An 18761-nucleotide genomic window follows, 5' to 3' on the forward strand; every position below is an offset into this window, starting at 1 on the left:
ATGCAAGCATATCACTTTCTCCAAATTAAGTAAGACTTTTTTTTCTTTGTATAAATGAAGACCTCAAGCCTTGGCTTGATCCCAAAGGGGCAGTCACCTTTGGCTTACGGTAAGTAGGGAAGAAACTTCGTATACACTTGGCTCACATGATCAAGCGGTCCCATGGGGACACAGGAAGTCCTTTCTTACTGGAAGATCTATTTTGGTACTGACTCTGAACCACTTACCTGAATGTAAGAAATGAAAGAATAGCATAGAGGAGTCAGATGAGAACCGGACAGTTTTACCTGAAGCAAAAGAGAAGAAAACCAATGTAACTGTAAGAATAAAATGCTTCCCCATTCCTAGGAAAGGAATTTGCAACTCACCAGCTTTTCCATATTTTTTGGAATTCCTCTGGAGCTCTGACACACCTGGAGATACTAACCAAAAATTTCCAGATTTAGTTTACATCCTCTAGCAATGTTCCCAGACACCTCCAGGTGACTCAGTGGGCTAAGGGAGTGGGGCTCACTGCTGACGAGATGGGAAAGAAAACAAGCTACCCTATTCACAGAGAAGCCTAGACACAAGCTCTCCTTTGTCCCCTCCTCAAGACTCCTGAGCCCCCCAGACAACAGGCAATGAAGGGTTTCTGTTTCCGACTTGCTCAGCTTACTACTTTAAAAATCCTTCAGGCTGATGGTCCCTACATCTAAAAAGCAATGACTTTGCTGTTTTTCCTTTAAAAATGCCAACAGAGGTACCTGGGTGGCTCAGTTGGTTAAGTGTCTGACTTTGGCTCAGGTCATGATCTCACCGTTCGTGAGTTTGAGCCCCATGTTGGGCTCCATGCTGACAGCTCAGAGTCTTAATTGAAGCCTACTTCGGATTCTGTGTCTCCCCCTCTCTCTCTGCCCCTTCTTCACTCACACTCTGTCTCTCTCTCCTTCAAAAATGAATACAAGCATTAAAAAAAATTTTTCTTTAAACTGCCAATAAAGGGGCAGCTGGGTGGCTCAGTCGGTTGAGGGACCAGACTGACTCCAGCTCAGGTCATGATCTCATGGTTCGTGGGTTTGACTCCCACATCGGGCTCTGTGCTGTTAGCACGGAGCCTGCTTGGATTCTCTGCACAACCCCCCCTTGGCCCCTCCCCCGCCTGCACATCCATGCTCTCAAAAATAAACAAACGTTAGAAAAATGCCAACAGAGAGAAGCAGCTTTCAGTATTTCCACTACAGAAGTGTAGGAGCCACACCACATGGCCAGATCCACACCTTCTCAGAGATGGCCGCACTGCTGTTTGGGGACACCACGTGGGGGTCTACCACCTTTCTTGGATTGTCTACACCTTTCTAAGTATTTCATATGGATCACTGCCAGAATCAAAACTAAATCAGCCAGTTCCTACCACCTTCCGAATGTTTGCTGAGGACCAAAATATTCCAAGTGCAAGAAAAGAGTTCTCTGTTAACAGATTAAGCATAAGGTGCATTAACTGACACTTAGGGCAGACTATGCCTTGCATTTAAAAAAATTACCTTTCTCCTACCCAAGTACCTGACCTGACCCAAGTACCCGTAAGGCATTTAACACCTACTTGTTAATGGAAGGAGAGAAGGAATAAACACCTCTTTAGTGCCCAGACTGGTTTGAAACAGTGTAATTTGTGTGCAATAAGGAATCGGATTGAATTCTCTAGCTATAGTTTAGATTAAGTCTTAGAAGGCATTCGAAGGGGCAGAATTCTCAATTAGGGGTCACATACCTACATGCCAAAAAATAAGAGCCTCTAAAGGAGATTTAGAATTCATGTCATCAACTGTTTCTTCCTGGCCCATTATGGAGACACCTGCCACCTACTGACCAAACCAGAATCAAACCACGAGTTGCACGGAAAAAAGCAAAAAGAGCTCTGTACAGAGGCCTCCACAGCAGTGAGCAGCTGCCCTGGCCTAGTCTTGGGCTGGCTGGGGCAGCACGGTGGGAGTGGCTCTGGTCACCTCTCCGATACTCACGTATCTGACAAGTGCTGTGAGGATGGTGTACATTTTGCAAAGGTCCTTTAACAAGATGTCCACACAGCTGCCTGATGGCAGGGCTGTCTGCACCAGCTCGTGGAAAAATGTAAGCAGAGTTCCCAGCTGCATGATGATGGCTTTCTCGATAGGATGATTTGGTAGGGTTGCCTGAGAAGAGGCCTCTTCTAAAGGGAAACGAAATTGGCACATTCAGACCCACTGACCTTATTTTCCAGTTCAAGTGAAGGAAATTTAGAAATCAACTAACCACCATCAAACGGGAAGTCTGTAGGGACAACGAGCATGTAATTCATCATGCAGAGTGAATCAGTAGCCATTCTGTCATAAGCCACACTACAGTCTACTTTTTCCATCATGTTGGAAATCCGGCTCAAACCAACAAACGAATCAAGCTGCCCTTTTACACACCAATCTGGATTTTGGTGGACTCTTTTCACTATTCTTGAAACGCCATCCTGAACGCATCTTACCTGATAACATTTCTTGGCTCACTTGTCCCTTAAGCTTGGTGATCAGCCAGTCCACTTCTTCTAGGACTTTCTCAGCCTGACTCAGAACAAGTAACTGTGAAAGCAAAGAATGTCCAGTGTGGCTCACTGGTGGAACACAGCAACCACAGCCACCTGCAGGCGGGGTTACAGGCCTCAGGACACGAGCCACTACAATTTACTCTTCACATGGAATAAAATGGAAGGAACGATAAGACTATTTCCCATGGCTTGGGGATCCACACTTACACAAACAGTAGGAGCAGCTGTTCTCAAATTCACCATCGCAAAGTGATTTGTTTTCTCCATCTCTACATCCTGAGGAGGCAAACACAGGGGAGATACAATGGCAGTAAAGCTGTCCCCCAGTCGCGATCCCCACTCAGGGTGCCGTAAGCGAAGGCTCGCTACAGTACCTCGTCTATGTCTCCGAGATGCCCGTGGATGTCCTGGGACAAGTCACGCAGCAGGATGACAGGACTCTTATACAAAACATGGAGGCTGAAGAGCAAATTCATCAAGCCCTTACAAAACGAGGCATCCTCTAAGAGTGGGAAGGAGAGAAAATTGATAATTATAACCCAGTCTTTAGGGGATGGCGTGCCTACCCAGAAACGTGGCTTGCCATGTATGATACCGCAGTGCTGCGCACAGTCCATCCAGGGCAGCTCTCCCACCAAGGCACACTTCTGTCCATGGGCCCAAAGAAGGGAGAGGTTTCCTATCATTAGGCAGTCACTATCGCTGTATAACTAGTACCCGGATCAAGAAACAGAATGTTTCCAGCACCCCAGAAACTCCCCTCCTACCTCACTTGCCCCAGCAAGGAACTGGCTGTCCTGATTTCTACCATCACATCTAGTTTTGTCCGATTTTGAACTTTATGTAAATGGAACCAAGCAGTAAGTACTCTTTAAGTACTCTGGTTTCTTCTGTTCACCATCACGTTTGTGCAATTCCTGCACGTTATGTGTTGGCAGTTTGTGTGCGTGCACACAGCCATTCCTTTATCCACTCCACTGCTGACAGACAAGTGGGTTTGTTTCCGCCTATTAAAATAGCACTGCTGTGAGGATCCAGGAGTGGGACTGCTGGACTGTAATCAGATACTGCCCAACAGCTTCCCAAGCGGCTCCGTCAAACGCAGACCTCCACCAGCGGCGGATGAGAGGGCTGACTGTGCCGCATCCTTACCAGTACTCGGTACTGTGGATCCTTCTCAGTTTGGTTACTCTGGTGACTGTGTAATGAGTACCTTTCCTTTTCAAAATGCAATATATTTGGTAAAGACGATTTTATATAAAGCCTAAAAGGAAACAAGAAAGGAAACTTACCCTGGCTGTTTTCCTTGCAAATCTTGGATGTCCAGGATAACATCTGCACAAACTAGAGATTATTCAGATATTAAAGAAACATGCCAACAGACAAAACAGACCTAGGTGCTGTCAGACTGGAGGAGTCTAGACCTTTCCAAATCTCATCAGCTGCCAAAACATGTGCCTGGATCTAAAGTGATAATCTACTAAGAACAGCATAAAAATAAGTCTAAAATTATTAGAAGAATTAGTGATTCTTCTCTCACAATATAATAAACATATGACTTAATTCTCAGTCTGTGCTCTCATTAAGGACCAAAGGTCCTGAGGTCTGGACTCTTACCCCCCTGAGCTTCCTCTACCCCTACCACCATGGTCGAGGACTAATGCACCCTTTTTCAACCCCTTCCCAAAGGCCTCATTCTTTCCACACTTGAGACATCTTTAAGAATATCAGTCTAATGGAGAGATGCAGGAGAATAAGATCCTGGCCATAAAGACAGCAGAATTAGCTTCTAGGAGCCAAGAGGCCAAAGGAGGTCAGAAGGCAGTAGGGGAAAGAAAGGAAGAAGAGGCAAACAACCAGATGCAGTTTTCTTAGATAAGGAGAGGAGGCTTAAGGTCTTGGGATAGCAGGGTCCTGAGATGCCAGACACAAACTCAAGCTTGCCTGCTGCTCTGGCAGTTCCCTGAATAGGTTTTCAGCCACAAAGGCATTGGCATTCAGTATACTGAAGTGCAAAATGACCAGGAAAAACTCAAAACTCAAATTTTGATCTGTTGAGGTAAAAAATAAATTGATGCTAATTCTGAAAGATCTCTGTGAACGGGTATAAAAAGGTCTCCAGAACACTGCGGGAAATGTAATAAGCTGGATGCAGAACAAGCTTTTGTGTGAAGACAGACAGGGCTGAGAATAAAAAATCTATATTCATATTTGCTACCACAGGAATAAAGCAACTCTTGAAGGATACTTCAGAAACTAAAAAACATTACTTATTTGGGGAAAAGAACAGAACAGGTGGAGGAGGACAGGAGGGAGACCGTTCATTGTGTCTTCTTATAATTTCCGGTTTTCAAATCATAGGACTTTATTACCCACTCAAATTTAAAAATATTTAGAGATTATCTGAAATGATGGGGGTGGGTGGGTGATGATTTTTGAATTAAAGCATTTTTCTGTATACATGGGCCTTTCCAAATCCAATTAATTCCTGCAAATGTCCCCCCTGCCCCACTCCCTGACACTTTCTCTCCTGGTGCTCTATTCGCTGCAGCAGCATCAGACAGTGAAGGGGGTGAGTGGCCTGGCAGCAGGACGACGTGAGGAGCTAGAAAGAGGGACTTGGTACCAGCTAGGAGCTGGACTCGGTACCAGCCAACCTTGCTGAAAAGTCAACTGCACAATGTGAGCCACCTTCATAATTAGTATGCTTTTATCTTAGAAAAGAGGGAACACCAAGAGCAAGTAAAAACAAGCGAAAAATGTTAAAAGCACCAAAGATAAACAAGGTGTTTTTTGTTTTTTTTTTCCTATAGTGCTTACTGCTGACAAGGGTCAAGGGCAACGGCCAAAAAAAAAAAAAAAAAAAGCAGTATGTTCTTGCCCTATATGGCTGCATATAATTATGTTATGGAAGACACAATATGTAGGAAAGGGAACATTTTCCAGATCTTATATTGACTCACGAGCATAATTAAATATATTATCTTATATTATTTAAAAATAAGATTTAAAGAGGACATTTAGAGGTTCCTGGATGGCTCAGTCAGTTAAGTGTCCGACTATTGATTTTGGCTCAGGTCATGATCTCATGGTCATGGGACTGAGCCTCAGGTTGGGCTCCATGCTGAGTGTGGAGCCTGCTTGGCCTCTCTCCCTCTCTCTCTGCCCCTTCCCCTCTCACAAGTGCTCTTTTAAAATAATTAATTAATTAATTAAAAAAAGAGGACATGTAGATATATACAATACAGTTGATCGTCGAACAGTGCAGGGGTTAGGGGCACTGACCCCCTGCATAGTCAAAAATCCACGTAGAGCTTCTGACTCCCCAGAAATGTAACTATGAATAGCTGACTGTTGACCAGAAACCTATGTATTACATCAATGGTCTATCATCGTTTATTTTGTACATTATATGTATTATACACTATACTTTTACAATAAAGCTAGAGCAAAGAAAAGCTTATTAAGGAGATCACCAGGAGAAAATGATACATTTATAGTACTGGACTGCACTTATCAACTGTACTTTGAATCCACATAGTTCAAACCTGTGCTATTCAAGGGTCAACTGTACTCCCTGCCTCTGAGGGATGCATGCTGGGTGGGACTAAGTAGCACTTCTCTCTACCTGAGGGGAGGATGGCTCCAGCAGCTTGGACAAGTTGGAGAGAACAGTGACCAGCAGGAGGGCTTCTTTGCCATTAAAGTCTTCCTCTTGGCTGCTAAGTAAATTCAACAAGGACCTCTGGGAAAGGAAAGCACATGTGGAAAAATCAGCAGATATATTCCTATCACGGAGAAGAGTCCTCTAGCCAGAGATTCCTAAGGCTGGGGAAGAAAGGATTCAATGCTACCAAAATTCCAAGAGGACAAAATCTGAAAATAAGCCTGGATCGAACAAGTAGTTTTCTGCCCCATTACGGACCACAAATCTGAGGGTTCCCCTGAAAACTATGAACTCCTTCTCCTCTAACACCCTGCCCAGGAATGAACAGTGCACCCAACTTTGGGTGGTTCATAACTTCCGGAGGCCCATCCACCGACCTCACGTTTAGACCATGGCCCAAGCCCAGCATTCCACACACCTTCCTGGTTTCCTCTGCCCTGTTCCTCTCTCACCACCTGAGATACTCTCCGTTTTGTCTTCTTTCCTCGCTCAGTGTAAACTCCCCAAGGAGTTTTGTTTCTTTTGTTTTCCTGCTATATTCCCAGCACCTGAAACAGTCCCTGGCACAGAGTAGGAACTTTAATACTGTGGTTAGAAATTAAGGCTTCAAAGGATGCCTGGGTGGCTCAGCTGGTTAAGGGCCAGACTTTGGCTCAGGTCATGATCTTACGGTTCATGGGTTCGAGCCCCGTGTCAGGCTCTGTGCTGACAGCTGAGCCTGGAGCCTGCTTCAGATTCTGTCTCTCTCTCTCTCTGTCCCTTCCCCACTCATGCTCTGTCTCTCTCCCCCAAAAATAAAATTAAAAAAAAAAAAATACATAAAAAAAAACAACTAAGGCTTCAATGAGTGGTCTTTATGCAATATGACAAAATCAACCTATACATGGACACAAATCAAAGACATAACTTCTCTACCTTAATAGTCAATCTCTTCATGTCAATTCTAACAGTGATTCTTGGAGGCAACAAATGCTATAGGCTGGGGTGGCTTAACACCTGTCCTCCCCAGAATCCTCTTAAATGCGTGACCTTCCACTGAGTAGAGCTATGTCCTGTTGCCTGGATGGTGACCCAGAAGAAATCGTGCCCTCCTTGCTCACTGCCCGCTCCACCCACAGGTGGCCCAGCTAACAGTCCCCCTGCAGGAGCCCCCCTGCAGGAGTCCTCAGGCAAGCAGGGCAGCTTGCCAAGGCTTCTCACCTGAAACTGCCGGATCTGGAACGCTGCTCTGTGAGTGACACTGCCTTCCACCTCCTCTCCCTCCTCACCTGTGGCATCTAGGAAAGGAAAAGATCGCTATCTTCTCTGAAATGGACTTACTATGACACTTTTTTGGCCTTTTGATATGAAGTTAAATTTTTAGAAAGCCAAAAAAAAAAAAAAAAAAAAAAAGTCTAGGGGCAGATTTAAATATATTCCTAACATTCTGCCATTTGTTAATACTATCTTTCAGTTTCCAGTCACTATTTGTGGTTACGTGTTAAAATCCAGTAAATGCCAATTCTGAATCCACTAGATGTCACTCCTTAGCCACATTAGGACTGCTCTCAGGTGTCCTCTGGTAGGTTAACAAATAGAATCACAAGAGGTTTGGTTAAGAAAGAGAAACCTGGATCAAGCCAATTTATCAAAATCGAAATGCCCACCTAGAGCCCTGAGAAAGTGCTGAATCTTGGGCTGAAAGAACTGCTGCACGGCACTGAATATCTTCTGTAAGCCCTCCAAGCACAGCAGGGAGATGCTCTTGCCTTTCTCTTTCTTTCCCGAATCTTCCACTGAAGTAGGAATGGAAGTGTATCTCCAAATTAAGACCCTGAAAATAGGAAAAGTGATTAGTGTCAGGTTCACCAAGGTAAATTTATATACTGTAAAATTCACATGCTATACATGTACAGTTCAATGAATTTTAGCAAACTTCTATTGGTGTGCATCTATCCCCACAATCAAGACATTTTCATCATCCCAAAAGTTCCCCTAGGCTCCTCTGTAAGCCAGTTCTCTCCTCCTGATTTTCCAAGCACTCACTGATCTGATTCCTTATCCCTATGGTGTCACTATTTACAAAATAACATATAAAAATGGTAGCACTCATATGTAGCTTTCTGAGTCTAGCTCTCTTAAATTTTTTTTTAAATGTTTTTATTTATTTTTGAGACAAAGAGAGACAGAGCATGAGTGGGTTAGGGGCAGAGAGAAAGGGAGACACAGAATCGGAAGCAGGCTTCAGGCTCTGAGCTGTCAGCACAGAGCCTGATGCGGGGCTTGAACTCATGGACTGTGAGATCATGACCTGAGCTGAAGTCGGACGCTCAACCGACTGAGCCACCCAGGCACCCCTTGAGTCTAGCTCTCTTAATGTAACATATACTTCCTTCGATTCACCTATGTTGCTGTATAGTTTGGAATTTGGAATTTTTTATGTAGACAATTATAATGTCCTTGAACACACAGTTATTTCTTCCTTCCCAATCTGGATGCCTTTTATTTCTTTTTCCTGCCTTACTGCACTGGCTAGATGCTGAACAGCAGCAGTGAGAGCACCAGGCAGGGGCAGGGGACATTCAGTCCTTAATCATTAAGTATGGTATTGACGGTAGGTATTGTGGATTCCCTTTATCAGATTAATAAAGTTCTCTTTTATTCCTAGTTTGCTGAGAGATTTTATCACAAATTTAATTTTCTGCATGTATTGAGATGACTATACAGTGTTTTCCTTTAGTCTGTTGATATGAACTGTATTGACTGATACACAATTTTTTTTAATAAAGTTTATTCATTTATTTTGAGAGAGCAGGTACAAGTCAGGGAGGGAAAGAGGGAAAGAGAATCCCAAGCAGGCTCTGTTATCAGGGCACAGTGTTTGGGGCTCAAACCCACAAACTGTGAGATCATGACCTGAGCTAAAATCAAGAGCCAGATATTTAACCTACTGAACCACCCAGGCGCCCCCTGATTTACACATTTTGAACTAACTTTGCATTCCTGAGAAAAATTCCACTTAATTACATCATGTTCGTTACTAATTGTTAGGTTTAACTTGATGATATTTTTTACATCTACATTCAAATGGGAAATTGGTCAGTAATTTTCTTACCATGTCTGAGTCTGGCATTAGGTAATGCTGGCCTCATAAAATGAATCAGGACATATTTATTCTCTCCTATTTTCTGGAAGAGTTTGCATAAATTGTTACTATTTCTCTCTTAAATGTTTGGTAGAATTGACCAGTAAGGACATCTAGTTACGGAGTTTTCTTTGAGGGAAAATTTTGAACCACAAATTCAGTTTCTTTTTCTTTTAAAGATTTTATTTTTAAGTTACCTCCATCCTTAACATGGGGCTCAAACTCACAACCCCAAGATCAAGACTCCCATGCTCTTCTAAGCCAGTCAGATACCCCTCAATTTCTTTTTTCGGATAAAGTTTATTTATTTATTTATTTTGAGAGACAGAGAGAGAGAGAGAGAGAGAGAGAGAAAGGGAGGCAGAGAGGGAGAGAGAAAGAGAATATTCCAGGCATGCTCCACACTGTCAGCTTGAACTCCCCAACCATGAACGAGATCATGACGTGAGCCAAAATCAAGAGTCAGACCCTTTATCAACTGAGCCACCCAGGTGCCCCCTCAATTTCTTTCATAGTCACAGGATTATTCAAGTTATCTATTTCTTCCTGATTTCAAAAGATTTGTCCATTTCATTTATGTAATCCAGTTTACTGGCATAAAGTTGTTAGCCTTCTACCATTATCAATGTTTACTGTCTGTAGAGTCAGCAGTGATCATCTCCTGTTCCTAATTTGGGTCTTCTCTGTTTTCCTCACCAGTCTGGCTAAGATTTATTGCATTTACTGACCTCAAAGATTCAGCTTCAGGCTTCATCCCTTCTCTATGATTTGTTCCTGTTTTCAATGGTTCTACTTTGTCTTTATTACTTCCTTCCTACTTCCACTTTAATCTGTTTGTTTTTTTTTTATTTTCTTAACATGGGAGCTTAGAGATGTGCTATTTTTTTCCTAACGTAACCACTGACTGTTACAAATTTCTACCTAAAACCGCATTAGCTGGATCATACAAATTATGAAATGTAGTGTGTTCATTTTCATTCTGTTCAAGACATTTTCTGATTTTTTACTTCCTCCTCCTTGAGTATGGATTATTCAGAAATGCATTTCATTTCTGAATATACAAGGATAATCCAGCCATTTAAAAAACATATTAAAAAAATTAAAAATATTTGTTACCACTTCCTTGTTTAATTCTATTGTGCTCAGAGAACATACAGAGTTCTATTTTAAAAATTTGTTCAGTTTATTTTATGGCCCAAAATATGGTCCATTTGATAAATATACCATGTGCACATGAAAAGAATGTACATTTTGAAACTGTTAAGTATTATATAAATACCCATTAAGTCAAGCTGGATGATCATGTGGCTTAAGTCTTCTATGTCCTTCCTGATTTTCTAAATACCAACTCTCTAATGATTTCTAAGAGGGGATGAATTATTTACTTATTTCTCCTTCAGTTCTATTGGTTTTTGCTTAAAGAATTTTAGTGTTTTGTTGTTAGGTACATGTACATTAAAGCTGTAATGCCTACTTGATGAACTACTTAGTCATTACAACATCCCTCTTTATTCCTAGTATTAGAAGAACATTTTCTATGTAACTAACATTCCACATTAAAGCAAGACTAGGAAAAAAGACTTAGCGACTGCACTTTCACTCTTAGGCTGCACCCAACTTCAAACCGCCTTCATCCCCACCCCGTTTCCTCTCTTGGAGATTCCACAGCAAATAGAACAGGTTTCTGAGGGTGAGAGTGACTTACCGAGTTATATCACAGAGGTTCTGAAAGATCTTTTCTGGGTTTTGGCCATCGGGGCCACTCACATGCCCTGTTTCCTTTAGCTGCTGTACCTTCTGCAGAGCCACACTCACTGCGTAGCGCATAAACTCATTGTTGGACCTTAGAACCGACAGGCTCTCTTCGTGGCTTTGGGCACTGTCCCTGGAAAGAGAGAGAGAGAGAGAGAGAGAGAGAGAGAGAGAGAGAGAGAGAGAGAAACAGATTTCCCTACTGCTGTTGGGATCTGGAATTAGGTTTTGTAGGGACTATTCAGAAAAGCAGGACATAGCAAGTTCTTACTTACAGACCCCAGGTACCCCAGGCCACAGTCACTGCCACAACACCTTTTACAACCTTCATCCTCAGTGTTACCTCATCTTCTCCCCTCCCTCCCCCAATCGCTTCACTTTGATAAAATTAAAATGTCAGTCTTAGTTTCCTTTGTTGTTGTTCTTTGTTTTTTCAATTCAGGTTCTTCTTTTTTCCCTTTTTATCTGTTATACTATTCAAGCTACTTCGGCAGATTTCCCTACAATACCTTACTGCAACTTATCCCTATCTTTTTGTTAAGTAGTCCATTGTTTCTGAGTTTTCCTTAAATAATTCAAGGTATTCTTTCAAGTGTCTACCTAGATTATCCAGCTTTCATTTCAAGAAACTTACGAAAAGCTCCTGACTTACTTCTTACTGTATATACATTAAGAACTGTGAATCCAAACTAGATAATACTAGTGAATCTAGGTAACTGTTACTATCTTCACTACACAGATATCTTTAAGCACTCTATTACCACCTTACCTGAAAAGAGCAGTGAGAAGATCAGACACAAATTTCATGGACAAAAAACTATCATTCGTTTTGTTGGCCACTTTAGTTTTGCCTTTACCAGCCTTTTCGTTAAGGATGTCAGAGAGTTTCTTGTAACACATAAATAAGCTCAGAACCTCCTCAAACTTATTCTTACTGCATAAAAGGAAAAAGAGACCACTAAGGATAAGCATCAGAGTATTGTAGTTTACTTTCACACCCAATAAGGAAATCCCAATGTTTCTTTAGGTGTTCTAGATGTTCTATTTTAGACACATTATAAATGAATGAACTTGCATTAACTCCCAGATCACTCTAATCCAGCTGTGTTTTTTTCTCTCTTATTTATGCCAGTCAATGCAGAGCATGAAAGTCCAGTACTACCAAACCATCAAAATTGCTCTACTGAAATTAGAACTTGAGTTCAGGGTCTGGAAATTTGGGCTAAATGGAAGCCTGCTAGAGGGACAACAATCCCCAGCCCCTGTGGCATATGTTTTGGTTCTCTGTCTCAGGCTAGATGTTCACAAAAGACCGTGTCATGGCCTTTGGTCTGTTAGTACCTACCATGCTGCTGGAGTTAAAATACAAAACAAAACAAAACAAAACCATAAAATGGAGTCTTCATCAAATTGCAAGGAGAGTTATATGTGGCAGTACCTTACCTAAAATTACTTATGGAGAAGTTATATTCTATTAGAACCTCACAAACTCCCATCACAAGAGAAGCACAGATATTATTTTTGATGCCAACACCAGTGCTCTGAGAAAAATCTGCTGATTTATCCTAAAAGACAAAAGATAAAAATTAATAAGCTATCAGGGCACCTGACTGGCTCAGTCAGTGGAGCATGCAACCCTTGATCTCAGGGTTGGGAGTTTGAGCCCTATGCTTGGTGTAGAGATTACTTAAAAATAAAATCTTAAAAAACAGGGGTGCCTGGGTGGCTCAGTCGGTAAAGCGTCCAACTTCGGCTCAGGTCATGATCTCACGATTTGTGAGTTCAAGCCCTGTGTTGGGCTCTGTGCTGACAGCTCAAAGCCTGGAGCCTGCTTCGGGTTCTGTGTCTCCCCCTCCCTCTGCCCCTCCCATGCTCATGCTCTGAATAATAAATAAATGCTAGAAAACATTTTTTAATAAATAAATAAATAAACTTTTAAAGAAAAGTCAATAAGCGGGGTGCCTGGGTGGCTCAGTTGGTTAACCGTCCAACTCTTGATTTCAGCTCAGGTCATGATCTCATAGTTTGTGGGATTGAGCCCTGAATCAGGCTGTGCGTGGAGCCTGCTTGGGATTCTCTCTCTCCCTCTCTCTGCTTCTCCCCTGCTTGCATGCACTGTCTCAAACTTAAAAAAATTAATAAGCTATTAAAACAGCCTCCATCGTTCAATAGAGCTGAGACTTAGCAATTACCAGTTCAAAGTCCTCTAGCTCACTCTTAATCATTCTGCTAGTAATAGATTCCAATAGGTCCTCCAGGTCTTGATAGACCCCCTCCTCCTCCTCCTCCTCTTTTTCCTGCTGTGGGGGCATCACTTTGCTCTTACACCAGGCCAAACAGTGCTGGACACAACATAACAGATAATCCTGTAGAAGAAAATAGTAAACATTCTTGAGTGTTTAACTGAAGGAGGCTGTTGATAACATATAATTCTAACCTATAAGGCTAAAGTAAGTTATTTTAGCCTATAAGACTAAAGTAAATTATGAATAACTTACTTAAGTCAACCTGAATTAAAACTGGAAAAAGCTAACTGAACTAACAAAGGTATTCTTGCATTCTTTCCCGACCTTTTCCCAAAACTGGCTTTGCAAGTAGTGGGCACCTCAGAATGCAACATCAGAATGTGCTATTTCTGATCTAGTGGAAACACCATGAAGCCTGGTTGTGAAGTTAAATCCTCTCTGGCTACTGAGTCCCAGAGGCTGTTCTGAAGACAGGAAAGGAATCGCTGGGAGACCAACCGAGCATCTCCACCTCATGGCACAAAAGGCCCATTTATGGAGGCAGGATCTGACAAATGAAAGACCACCTCCTTCCCCATCATGGGCTCTAAGTTGCTTGGCGTGGTGGAGCTTCAGTTTTTATTTTCTCTTTTTCCTGTCTTTCTGAGGCTGGATAGTAAGAATAGGAAAACAACCTGTCCTAGTTCCCCTGAGGGTTCAAGAGTGCCAATTCTAGCTCTGCCTAAATCATACGCTCCCTCCAGACTAATGAAGCAGGTCTCCTGGGTTCATCTGCTGAGTGACCTCCTTTCCCCATTCCACAGTATATTTAGTATATTATATAGTCAAAGAGGCACAAATGGGAGATGAAATGCTTCTTAGGGGAGGTGATGGATACCTTGATTTTGTAAAATGTGAACATGGAGATATCTTACCAACAGATCCAAGGTTTATGATGGGTAAGAAAAGATAAGGAGGGAAGATTTAAGAGTAAAATTTCATTGGCAGTACCAGAAGAGTGCTTTCAGGAAAGGTATCTCTTCCTGAAGACGGATTCTTTCAACAGGGTTGATGCTTTTATTTAACAATAAAAATAATGGTTATAGGAAGAATAAAAGTCTCACCAGTGGTTCTTGTAGACAGATTCGATCTCCTTGGGTTAAAATACAAGCTTCCAATTTCAGAGGCGGCAGCACATCAGGTTTTGGCTCATAGTACTGTTTTAACTATGTGTGGTAAGGAAAAAAACACACCAGGGCTCATGAATGCTTTTTCACTTCTTTAACTGGTCCAAGTAATGGCACCTTTAATGTTTAACACCATCTAAGACCTATTTCCCAAGTGTCCAAAGAACAATGCAGCAAAATATGTGTTGCTTTGCCTCAACTCATCCTTTACCCTTGCTTTAGGCAACATGTTGAGATCTTTCCTACTCCATTTCCACTAACTTTCTCACAAAACATCATGCTGTCTCACATCAATTCCTAAACCTACGAACCTACAACCTAAAGCAATCAGCATTTCCAATATAGTTTGATAGTTAAGAACATATAAATAAGCTCTAGAGTCAGAATGGCTGAGTCCAGGTCCCAGTTAAGACTCATGTGTTAATACTTTTGGTAAAGGCATCCATACCTTCGTTCCTCATCTGTGATGAAATATTACTATAAACATATGAGGCTGTGTAAGAATTAAACACGCCAATACATGTAAAGTGCTAAAAACACTACTTAGCACACAATAGAGACGAAGAAATGTTAGCTATTATTTCTCTCCTTTTTAGAGTCTGCACAATTTTACTGGCACACATACTAACCGGAGTTGGGAAGCAGTGTTCCATACCTTCAATCAATTTTCTATGCTTGTTAAGTATATGAATGTTGATGGGCTGATTATAACAGTTTGAAAAGATACACTATAGTTAATAGGATATAAATTTTGCATAGGATCAGGCTTGAGGCCCAATGGAAATCTTTAGATAAATAGTATAAGGACCTTCCAATAATTTCTACACATCCGAGATCTTAACTTTAAATGGAGCTTCTTCAGAATTATAACAAAAGTAATGACATACAAAAGTAGGGGGGATAGGGGGAAAAAAAGAGAGAACTTTCTTTTTAGCCGAGTGGTGGACATGAAAAAACTGCTACCTCCAACCTGGAGTGGTTCTTTTTCTTTTTTTTTTCTTTCTTCTTTTCTTTCTCTCTTTCTCCCTCTCTTTCTTCCTTCCTTCCTTTCCTTTCTTTCTCTTTTCTTTTAAAGTTTATTTATTTCTTTTGAGAGAGCGGGCGAGCATGCACATACATGGGAGAGGGGCAGACAGAGAGGGAGAGTGAGAATTCAAGCAGGCTCTGCGTCATTAGCAAAGAGCTCAACATGGGATTCGATCCCACGAACCCAAGACCACAACCTGAGCCAAAATTAAGAGTCACTGGGACATTCAATCCCCCTAGGCACCCGAGCTGCTTCTTTCTTTGGTCTCTCCCTGCCCTCTGAGTATGGGGGCCAGTTTCAGATCATACCTGGGAAGCTTCGAGAGAGTTACAAACCAAGAAACTCTCAATATATAAAAAAGATTCAAATACCATATAATAAAATATTACTTTGCTATAAAAGGGAATGAAGTACTTATAAATGCTACAACATGGATAAACTGAAAACATTCAGTGAAAGCCATCGGTCACAAAAGACCACATATTGTACGATTCCACTTATATGAAATGTCCACAACAAATCTAGAGAGAAAGTAGTAGATCAGTGGCTGCTTAGGGCTAGGTGGGTGGGAGAAGAATGAGAAAATTAGGGGGGGTTAGCTAAAGGGTGTGAGGCTTTCTGATGTGATGAAATAAATGTTCTAAAATCGATTGTGATGCTGGCTGCACAACTCAATGAATACACTAAAAACCAATGAGTTGTACACTTAATTTTTTTTATTTTTTATTTTTTTTAAGTAGGCTCCATGCTCAGCGTGGAGCAACAGGGGCCTGGACTCAACCCTGAGATCAAGATCAGAGCTGAGATCGAGAGCTGGATGCCCAACTGACTGAACCACCCAGGTGTCCCAAGCTGTACACTTTAAATGGGTCAACTATATGGTATGTAAATTACATCTCAATAAAGGTATTTTAAAAAATAGATTCAAGGAATGCTTAATGAATAAATGTTGAGTGTAAATGGTCTTATTTATGCCAGATATTCTCCAGCTGAACTCTTTTCGTAGTGATCATCTTTTGAAATCTTTTTTTTGAAGTAGTTTAAAAATCCTTTTTTAAACTGAAAAGTACAGAATATAACCCATGCATCTGTAACCTAGATGTAATACATCCATATTTTGCTATATTTGTTTCACATCTCTCTATTCTTTTAGAAGTAAAACAAACAGATACAGCTGCTAATAGCCCTTATACAAATGGTTCTTCAAAAAGTCCTTCTGACTTAGGGTGCAGACTGTTACCTGAGAGAATAACTGTTAAGATGATGCAAAAGGGCAGGTAGGTAAGTGGTAATTAAAACATCAGGACAGCATCACATACCCCAGGCATGTTCGTAATGTACCAGTGTACTATTTGGGAATTATTCTATAGTTTGGAAAGTCCGGAAAATGTCAATCACCTCTCCATGTATTATTATCTATTCTCTATATCCATAAACATATAAAATAAAAAAAAAATGTATTACCTGTGAAAGTAGGGTCTGCATGATTGAATTAGCCAGCTGAGAGTTCCTTCTAAGGACATCGTAGAACCCCTAAGAGGAATCAAATAGAGAGTAAGCTCTTTAACAGATACGCTAAGTTCTAACTTTACTTTTTTTTTTTTACTTTTCTTATTTACTTCTTTTGAGAGAGAGCAAATGAGCGAGCATGGGTGCACGCAAGCACAGACCAGCAGGGGAGAGGGAGAGAGAAAGAATACCAAGGAGGCTCCGTACCCAGTGCAGGGCCTGACAAAGGGCTCCATCTCACAATGTGAGATCATGACCTGAGCTGAAATCAAGAGTCAGACACTTAACCGAGTGAGCCACCCAGGCGCCTCTGGACAATCCTAACTGTAAACATTAAAACAAAATTTTTTTAAACAATACTATTTCTTTACACTATTTCTTAATTCTTTGAAAATGACTGAAATTATAGAGAGAGAAATGACTCAGGGAGTTCAGGTTATCTGCCTAAAAAGAACTAAAGAAATCTTTTTTTTTTTTAATTTTTAATGTTTTATTATTTATTTTTGAGAGAGAGAGGCAGAGCATGAGTAGGGGAGGGGCAGAGAGAGGGAGACACAGAATCCAAAGCAGCTCCAGGCTCCAAGCTGTCAGCACAGAGCCCAGAGCCAGACGTGGGGCTCGAACTCATCAACTGCGAGATCATGACCTGAGCTGAAGTCATGATGCTTAACTGAGCCACCCAGGCATCCCTAAAAAGAGATCTTTGATCACTGAGAACCAGATTAATAAACTGACCACAATCATCATAATTTTTAAACAACAGGTCATTTCTGGATTTGGAGTACTTTGCTCCTTTACAGTCAAGAATGTTCCAGGTCTTCATTCTTTTCTCTCATCCTACATTAACAGCCTTCCCTTTTAGGACATTATTTCCACTTACTTTCCAGCGCTTCAAAAATGTCTCCTGGCCCTGAGCACTCTAAAGTAAATGACTGTGTGATATTTCTTCCCATCCAGTATTTCCCAGTCATAGTTAAAAACTACTTAAGTTAAAATCCTGGGCGGGGTGGGGGGCCTAGGTGGCTCAGTTAAGCATCTGACTCTTGATTTCAGCCAGGTCATAATCTCACAGTTCGTGGGATTAGGCCCTGCATGGGGCTCTGCCCTGACACTGTGGAGCCTGCCTGGGATTCTATCTCTGCCCCTCCCTTCATGTGTGCTATCTCCCAAAATAAATAAATAACTTAAAAAAAAAAAAATTAAATCCTGGGGAGAACTTTCTTTTTGGAACTGGGAAAAAGACTGTATGGTTCATTTGTGAGAAAAAGTAAATGAGAGTTGACCCCCTAAACATTTTTTTATTTAAAAAAAAAATTTTTTTTTTTTTTAACGTTTATTTACTTTTGAGACAGAGAGAGACAGAGCATGAACAGGGAAGGGTCAGAGAGAGAGAGGGAGACACAGAATCCGAAACAGGCTCCAGGCTCTGAGCTGTCTGCACAAAGCCCGACGCGGGGCTTGAACTCACGAACTGCGAGATCATGACCTGAGCCGAAGTCGGACGCTTAACCGACTGAGCCACCCAGGTGCCCCAACATTTTTCTTTTTTAAAGAGAAGACAAAAAGGAAAATTAGCGTTAACAAATATTAAATTTTTAAATAATCCAGTGAAGAAATGGGCAAAAGACATGAACAGACACTTCTCCAAAGATGACATCCAGATGGCCAACTGACACATGAAAAAATGCTCCACATCACTCATCATCAGGGAAATAC

The 18761-nt window shown here is 41.4% G+C and overlaps 1 protein-coding gene across 8 annotated transcripts in view; it reads right to left on the bottom strand.

The window, feature by feature from the left end:
- Positions 1 to 18761, bottom strand: part of FANCI (FA complementation group I) — a 101870-nt gene that overhangs the window by 6079 nt on the left and 77030 nt on the right. For 6 of the 8 annotated variants that reach the window (XM_042941022.1, XM_042941020.1, XM_042941021.1 and 3 more), the window contains exons 19-34: positions 17001 to 17069; positions 14447 to 14548; positions 13290 to 13463; positions 12541 to 12662; positions 11867 to 12031; positions 11051 to 11230; positions 7868 to 8034; positions 7422 to 7498; positions 6183 to 6299; positions 3847 to 3898; positions 2929 to 3056; positions 2762 to 2830; positions 2495 to 2588; positions 2001 to 2188; positions 369 to 422; positions 228 to 287 (exon numbers count right to left, since the gene is read on the bottom strand). In XM_042941022.1, coding sequence (XP_042796956.1) covers positions 228 to 287; positions 369 to 422; positions 2001 to 2188; positions 2495 to 2588; positions 2762 to 2830; positions 2929 to 3056; positions 3847 to 3898; positions 6183 to 6299; positions 7422 to 7498; positions 7868 to 8034; positions 11051 to 11230; positions 11867 to 12031; positions 12541 to 12662; positions 13290 to 13463; positions 14447 to 14548; positions 17001 to 17069 — 1818 coding nt within the window. The remainder of the gene's footprint in view (positions 1 to 227; positions 288 to 368; positions 423 to 2000; positions 2189 to 2494; positions 2589 to 2761; positions 2831 to 2928; positions 3057 to 3846; positions 3899 to 6182; positions 6300 to 7421; positions 7499 to 7867; positions 8035 to 11050; positions 11231 to 11866; positions 12032 to 12540; positions 12663 to 13289; positions 13464 to 14446; positions 14549 to 17000; positions 17070 to 18761) is intronic. The other 2 variants (XM_042941023.1, XM_042941024.1) reach the window with 2 other exon arrangements.

Source organism: Panthera leo, chromosome B3 (assembly GCF_018350215.1).
Source record: "Panthera leo isolate Ple1 chromosome B3, P.leo_Ple1_pat1.1, whole genome shotgun sequence".
In the NCBI taxonomy this organism is placed as follows: domain Eukaryota; kingdom Metazoa; phylum Chordata; class Mammalia; order Carnivora; family Felidae; genus Panthera; species Panthera leo.